The sequence below is a fragment of the Nothoprocta perdicaria genome, unplaced genomic scaffold (genome assembly GCF_003342845.1).
Source record: "Nothoprocta perdicaria isolate Ctin4 unplaced genomic scaffold, notPer1 scaffold_36, whole genome shotgun sequence".
Taxonomy (NCBI): Eukaryota; Metazoa; Chordata; class Aves; order Tinamiformes; family Tinamidae; genus Nothoprocta; species Nothoprocta perdicaria.
The window spans coordinates 5,091,684-5,099,173 of record NW_020455599.1 but is presented as its reverse complement, the minus strand read 5'-3'; the positions used below and the strand labels follow the sequence as shown (position 1 = coordinate 5,099,173).

General features: G+C 44.9%; 1 protein-coding gene across 3 annotated transcripts in view; it reads left to right on the top strand.

Annotated features, from left to right (window-relative positions):
- Positions 1-7,490, top strand: part of EZR (ezrin) — a 33,894-nt gene that overhangs the window by 16,123 nt on the left and 10,281 nt on the right. For 2 of the 3 annotated variants that reach the window (XM_026044401.1, XM_026044402.1), the window contains exons 3-6: positions 3,595-3,690; positions 4,904-5,178; positions 5,935-6,018; positions 6,659-6,805. In XM_026044401.1, the coding sequence (XP_025900186.1) occupies positions 3,595-3,690; positions 4,904-5,178; positions 5,935-6,018; positions 6,659-6,805 (602 nt within the window). The remainder of the gene's footprint in view (positions 1-3,594; positions 3,691-4,903; positions 5,179-5,934; positions 6,019-6,658; positions 6,806-7,490) is intronic. The other variant, XM_026044403.1, reaches the window with a different exon arrangement.

The following is a 7,490-nucleotide window of genomic DNA, read 5'->3' as shown; positions in this document are numbered from 1 at the left end:
TTGGAAGGAGTGAAAGGAAATGAGACTATAATCTCTGCAAAGCCTCACAGTACAAAATCTGGCACTAAAAATAGTATGGTTAGCATTAAATTCCCTGTTTTAGTTCATTTGATTATTACTAATGTGAGATGAACTTCATGAAGCTATTGGAAATTTTGTGAAACGCATACGAAATATCTGCATTATTATTGAACCTTTGACCTTCCATTTCTTACTACTTATCCTTGCATCTGGGTGATTTACTTCCCCTTTCTTCCTCCCCAAAACCAGAGAACTTAGTTTTGTCTTTTCAGGATACAGCAAGCTAAAGGATTTTTCTTTCTATGGTTGTGACCTCCCAAAGACAGAGAGCAAAGTGCTGCCATCAAGCACACTGGGAACTGAGTATCACCCATGGCAAATTGGGATGGGCTTAAAATCTGGGAGCGGAAAGTCTTTCCAGGATCCATCCTTTGTTTGGGTGTGCTACTGGCTACGGATAAAGCTGTGCCAGCCCCAAACTGGGGAAGGTGAAGACAGGGAGGGTGAAGAGCAGCTGTCAGAACAGCCACAGCCACTTGGGCTGKGCACCTCCTCCAGGAGCCTTATCTTGGGTGGAGTTTAGGCTCAGATAAAGCCCATGGCAGCAACAGGTTTTCACAGGTATGGGGAGGGGCCCAGTTTGGACTTTGCAGGGCAGGGGAGGATGGAAAGGACGTTAAAGAAGCAGGCTTTTCTTAAAAGCTGCAAGCTGATTTCTTGGTCTGTCTGCCAGCTAGCAGGTTACTCAGACAGTGTCCCTGTGCACTGGTGGCTTTGCTAGTGAGGTATATCCAGCACTTAAGGAGGGTCCTAACTCCCTGCAAAAGGTGGGGAGGAARGGTGAAACCTGTGACTGTTCAGTTGGGCTCTGCTCAAGGGGGAGCTTTGCAGAGGTTGCGCTGTGTTGTTCTGAGGTGTTGCAAGAACAGTGTAATGGGCCCGGGCACTCCCTGGAGTGCCCTTCCTTGGCTGACCACAGGACTTCTGTGCCTTTCTGCCAACAGTAGAAAGATTCAGGTGGATGAGAGAGACCTTGAGCCGCTGGCAGCGGCCTGAGGAACCCGTGCCTTGGTGCAGGTGCTGRCAGCACAAGTGGGTGGGCAGGCAGAACAGTTTCTTTAAGCAGTTATAGTTGGGAGCAGCTAATGGGACCAAGAAAGCACAAAAGGGCCAAAGAATCGAAAGCCCTTTTGTAAACATGAATTGACATGAACACTGTGGAAGGAAGGCAGCTTAAGCTCTAGCTTCAGAAGAGTTAAACCAGTTTTGAGTGTCCTGCAAAAACAAATCATCTTTGCTTGTTCCACAGGAGTGCTTCTGTTGACTTCTGTGATGTCTTTGAAATCCTTCATACAAAGGGTTTAGACTCCACTGTAGAGTATGTAGGTTGTAAAGTAGCCCAACCGGGCCTCGTGGCCTTCTCCCCCGCTCCATAGATTGTTRCTGTAACCTGTCCTATGCAGTTAGGAGTGTTTGTCCCTGTGGTGGAATGGGCAGATAGGCTCTTTTGTGCTTTCCTTTCTCCCTGTGTTGACCTAAGAAATCTCTTGGTTTGTGTTCTTCCTTGTCTTGTCGTGGAGGAAGCTTACAAATCATTTCCCAGGATATAAGTTGGTAACTGGAAACATGCACGATATTGCTCTGGTTGCTTGACCCCAACTGGCTAAACTGTACAGTCTGGCTTAACACTTCCTCCTTCCTTGCCTTTAGGTTTTGGGAAGAACTTGAGGCACTAAAACTCTTAAGCTTTCTATGTCTTAATTTATAGGATTATTTATTTATTTGTTTTTGAACTTCCAAATAACAAGGAAAATGACCTGGTAACAATAGCTTGATTTATTCAATGCTTCATTTTAACAACCTTGCAACACTATTTTTTGCGCAATAGGAAGTACCACACTTGAAATACCACCACTTTTCTGCTAGATTAAGCAAAAAGCGGTTCTGAGAGCTGGATGTGATTTTAGAAGAGTCAGAAAACGTGATAGTAAAAGCCAAAGTATTTTCACATGCTGTCTCTTTCTAAAAAGCTGTTTGCTTTTTAAGTTTGTTTTCACATGAAGTTTAATGTTAACTAGTCACTTATGGCTCTGTTGAAGTAGAATATATAAATCAATCTGCTGCATATATCCCACAGTTTTCAGTTAGGGAGCTATTCTGCTTCTTCAAATGTGAGACACTGACCTTTTTATCCTTAAAAAATAGTGTTTGCTTGGCATTTTTCCAACCAATTTCTATGGCACTCCCTTGGTGTGTTCACATCACTAAGCTTTATCAATTGCCTATTAATCAAGGTGCCATGTGAGCAATACTTCTTGGATTTCTCAACAGAATGGTGCATTTTTCCTCATTCCCATCCCATCTCTTCTCACAGGAAATTCTTGGGTGTTTTTAGCTCATCAGTCAGAAGATTTAAGGGGAGTTAAAGCAAAGGCTACTCTGGATGCAYGGGCTTTGGAAGCGACTGTTCAGAAGGTGTAGCTAGCATGGAAGGGCTGATCTCTGTCATTAGCAGTGCTGTAAACAGTAAGGATGAAACAGGTCCTTGCTTGAGACCTGAAGCTCCTTAAAGTACACGCAGCCCCACGCAGTGACTGCAGCCTCACATCTGTCAAACCTGCCCTAGTTGCAAACGCTCTGGTCCCCTCCGCAGTTCAGCTCCCCATGACCGCAGACAGAGCCGTTTGAGGGACTGTTCTGAAAATAATGCCAAGGAAATGATGTAGGTGCATTTGTAGTGGATCTTCAGAGACCTTATTCATCCAGTGCACTTTGTCTAGTGCACAGCCTCACAGGCAGATGAGCTGGCTGCAAAGTACTGAGCAATAGGAGCCRGTGGGCGGGAGCAGGAAGGGGTCAGGAACTTCTTAGGCTGCCTCCTGCTCTGCGGATAAGGAACATGTCCAAGCACTGSCCCTTGCTGCCACCGTGGCAATGAGAATCTGTCTGGATCTTTAGTTTGGTTGGTCTTTACAGTGTATAAAGGGATTTTTTCCCTAGTGTTGGGCTCTGAAGATAGTTATTTTACATCACTGCTGACTTGGGATTACTTGCAGCTTGTTTTAATTTACAGAAGCCATACTGAGAACTTCTTGTAGCAGCTGCGTGCAGGATCCCTGGTTGCTTTCTGCTAACGAATGCATTTCCATGGCTGGCAGGTAGACTACTCTGAGCAGTCAGGACTGACAGGCAGCTGTAGCCCCTGCCAGCTGCAGGCTGCGTCCTGCCTTTGGCACAAGGAGTGAGCTCCTGCTCCCCAGCGAGGGAATTGGGTGCAGGTGCACGCAGGGAGCAGAAACACCACCTGCTGCGGGTGCACCACGCTAGCAACTGGTGACCCATCGCTCACCCTGTCCCTGTCTCCCACTTCACCATGTCCTCCGAGTCTCCTTTCAGGAGCTTAGCCCGAACCAAAGCTGTCATCTACTAAGGCAGCTGTTTATCTTAGTTTTCAATGTCAAATTCAGAGATGCAAGACTGACGGGTGTGGGCTGCTGCCCATGCCTGCAGGTAATGTGGCTCTGGTGGAGAGGTAAAAAGAATAACTTTTTTTTTTTGACCTTTTTGTTGCAGGTGGTTAAAACAATAGGGTTGCGTGAAGTGTGGTACTTTGGTCTTCAGTATGTGGACAACAAAGGATTCCAGACTTGGCTGAAGCTAGATAAAAAGGTAACAGCCCATGGGCTAATTGCTGCTAAAGGTTAAAGCTTACATGAATTCGTGTTATTGGCTGTGACTTTATAATCTCAGTACCTGTTGTTGATTGTTCCTTAGCTCTCATAACTTGTAGATTATTTTTAGAGAGAACTTTGTGACCTCTGTGGGAATTGCTTAGGCGAGGTCTAGCCTAGTGTGGGCTTGCATTTTTTTTTTTTTTATTTTCTCTTCATGAACTGTAAAAAGCCCTACTGCACTTGTCAGCACTTCGATGTTGTGCCTTGCTGGGTAGAAGTGGCCATAATTGTTGTGTCTGGAGAACATCTTGGCCCATAACATTTTTAATCTCCGGTTATGCGGTATCAGTTGCTGCACTGATCAGAAAGAGCAGTTTGCTTCTAGCCTGGGTAGGTGTGACACAGAGCTCAGGTGTTCCTCATGTGCCCCTGCTCATAGAGTTGCAGTCTGCTCAAGAGCATCTGCTCCTTCTCTTGAGAGAGGCAGCCAAGGTATCATCTCAGTGGAGTGCAAGGGGTCTGTGTCAAATGCATATAATACCAGGTGAGTTCGTTGTCTGATACAGCAAGGTAACGGTTTGGGGTCACCAAAGCTGGCTGTGCAAGCAGAATTTGAATAGCTTAGTTGTAAAATACAATAAGTCTCCCCTGTGTTTTCATACCAGTGAGCAGCTGGAATTAAGGAATGCCAGTAATTAGCTGTCAGTCACTTGCTCAGTATGAACTGGCAGGTGGTTTATTGGCTTTAGCCTTGGAATTTTTTTCCCCCAAAGACACAAAGTCTAATGCACCCTCCTCGTCTGGTGCCAGCTGGCACGGCCAGCAGGAGCTAAGCTGTGCAGAGGCGGTTGCTTCCTTCTGAAGCAGCACCTGTTTGTCTCTGTTATTTAAAGAAAAGGGATGGTAGGGAGTATTGCTACCTCTGTCTTCTAGAGAGTGACTTCCCAAGCAGCTGTATGTTACAGCACTCAATTGTGTTCAGGTCGAACTCTGCAGGGGTTTTTGTGTGGGTAGATGCTGGTGAAAGGGTTTCTGTTTAGCTGGAGAGAGATCTGTGTAGGGCATGGATACCAAACTGCTACAGAAATGTATTTCTGAAAGCTAGTGCTCCTTAAGGAAAAAGCCCTAAGTCTCTTTTTGTGTGTGTAAAAGCTCCTTACTGTCTTGCTTGCAGCCCTGCTCATTTGTTGTGTTGCCTCTGTCCTTAGGTTTCTGCTCAGGAAATCAGAAAGGAGAACCCCCTGCAGTTCAGATTCCGAGCCAAGTTCTTCCCAGAAGACGTGGCTGAAGAGCTCATTCAGGACATCACGCAGAAGCTCTTCTTCCTGCAGGTGAAGGAAGGGATCCTCAGCGATGAGATCTACTGTCCCCCTGAAACAGCAGTTCTCCTTGGCTCCTATGCTGTGCAGGCCAAGTTTGGAGACTACAGCAAAGATGTGCATAAGCCTGGATACCTTAGTTCAGAGCGTCTGATCCCCCAAAGGTGAAGGATATTTTCTTTTCCTAGAACTTGTATTCCAGTTCAATGCAAATCTTCATTGAATATATGTTTTTAATTTGAACTGTGTGTATGTGTSTCCTTTCTTCATTTTTGTACATTGTATTACACTACACTTTTGTCATCTTTGAGCAGATTACAGAAAGGCAGTGTACTTGCAGCTCAGCTTTTCTTTCTTAAATGGTACTACCTTGCTGTTGACAGGCAGCATGAAYGTCTCCCTTTTAAGGAGCAAGCCATTGTCAAGACTGTGTCATCCCAGGAAAAGCTTCTTCTTAGTCATAATATGCAATCCTAGAAATTCCGTATCTGGAAAGGATAACTTGGGGCTGTGCAGCCCATCTTAACCCAGGCTAAGTGCTCATTAGGAGGAAACTGGCTTGTGGTTACGCTTCCTGATTGCACTCCCAGCAGGGTGTCTAATTCCAGGAATGACACCAGCTTGTGCTCTGCCTTAACCCCCTGGTGCCTGTAGCGTAGGTGTGATTMTTTTGCAGTGTTCTGCTTGTTCCTTTCCTGCCCTTGGTCAGGAACCAGGAAGACACTTAGCAAGATAAGAAGGCAGTTTTTGTTCATGCTGATGGCTCTGTGCTGAGCAGGATCTTCCTTTTGGCTTCAGGAAGACTTCTTAGTGAGAATTAAGAGAATTAATTTTTCACTAGAGTTGTAACAAAGACTAGCATCAATATATATAGCCAAACAAGATGTCTAATCTTGCTACCTTCTCTTTTTCTGCATCAGGGTGATGGACCAGCACAAACTCTCCAGAGAGCAGTGGGAAGAGCGGATCCAGGTTTGGCATGCTGAACACAGCGGCATGCTCAAGTGAGTGCTTTTTATTGGTCTGCGGACCAATCACTTTAATCCTTGTTAAACAGCCTTAAGTTTGTGGTTTCTGCGATATGTTTTCAGAATAGAATCCATGAGTGACCTGTGTAGGGGATCTCTTAGTGTGCGTTTTTTAGCCCAGCATTGATTTGAATGGTAAAACTCATCAGAACTTGTATCTTGAGATAAAAGATACCCCTTGTTGAGAACAGTCCCTTAGTTGGCTTCCTATAAATCCCACACCTAGATACCTAGGCATATCAGTGGTGCCTTTCAGGGGATAAAATTAATGAACCTTAGATTTGTTGAAGCATCTGCAGTGGGGAAAGTTGAGGTAATATATCTTTTCTGTTGACAGAGCCTTAGGGTGAGGATGAACTCTGGAAGAACTGAGTGTTATCATTACCTTTTTTTTTCAGGAAATATTAGGGCTTGGTAGATGGGACTGAAGTACATGTATGTGTGCTTAGGGTTGTAACATGATAACTCTTACAGCAAATCTCAAATGCTGAATGTTCAGTTTTAAAACCCTTAGGAGTTTAGGAGAAATTACTTGTCTCTTCTGAGGAATTCATGCTTTCTGTAGTAGTCRGGTAAATGAGAAGCTAATCTCTGCTCTTCTTTCTGCTTTAACCAGAGAGAATGCCATGCTGGAATACCTGAAGATTGCCCAAGACCTGGAGATGTATGGAATTAACTATTTTGAAATCAAGAATAAGAAAGGAACTGATCTCTGGCTGGGAGTTGATGCCCTGGGGCTCAACATCTATGAAAAGGATGATAAGTAAGGCTTTTGTTTCCACCTCTCATCAACCAGAGTGAGGGTTGCTTTGGGAGCCAAGTGTTTCTCTCTTACAAGATCAAAGTTCAGAACTTTCTTGATGTCCAATTTGAGATGAACAGGAGGTGAAGCTATGGTCAGAATCGAGCTTTCCATCYGTTTATGCATAAAGCTAATCGTTTCATGCCTTTTCTGGGCTTTGTAGTCTGCCTTGCTAATGCTGTCTCCCACGTAAAATAAGAGGTGTCTGTTGTAAAACGCAGTCTGGTGAATAAAACACGCACAGCTGTAGAGCTGAACCCTGTGGTAAGGACAGTACCAACCTTTTCTTAGAGACAAGTTGCCAGCCATGCCAGCACTGAATACCTTGTGAGAACTTAGATTAACACATCTGCAGGGTGTGTGTGGACATTTAGGACCTTTCCTGTACTGAGGTTAATGATAGCTGTGTCTCCTGCGGCGTGTTCTCAAAAAGACAGGTTATGGGGTGGACATGAAACCAAAGCCAGATAACGCCCAGAATCCAGGGAGGAGCTAACCCATGTAGTTACCATGGATGAATGCATTAAATGAGGTCCTTGCTGAGGACCTTCTGTCCTTCTGTCCTTCTGTCCTTCTGTCCTTCTGTCCTTCTGTCCTTCTGTCCTTCTGTCCTTCTGTCCTTCTGTCCTTCTGTCCTTCTGTCCTT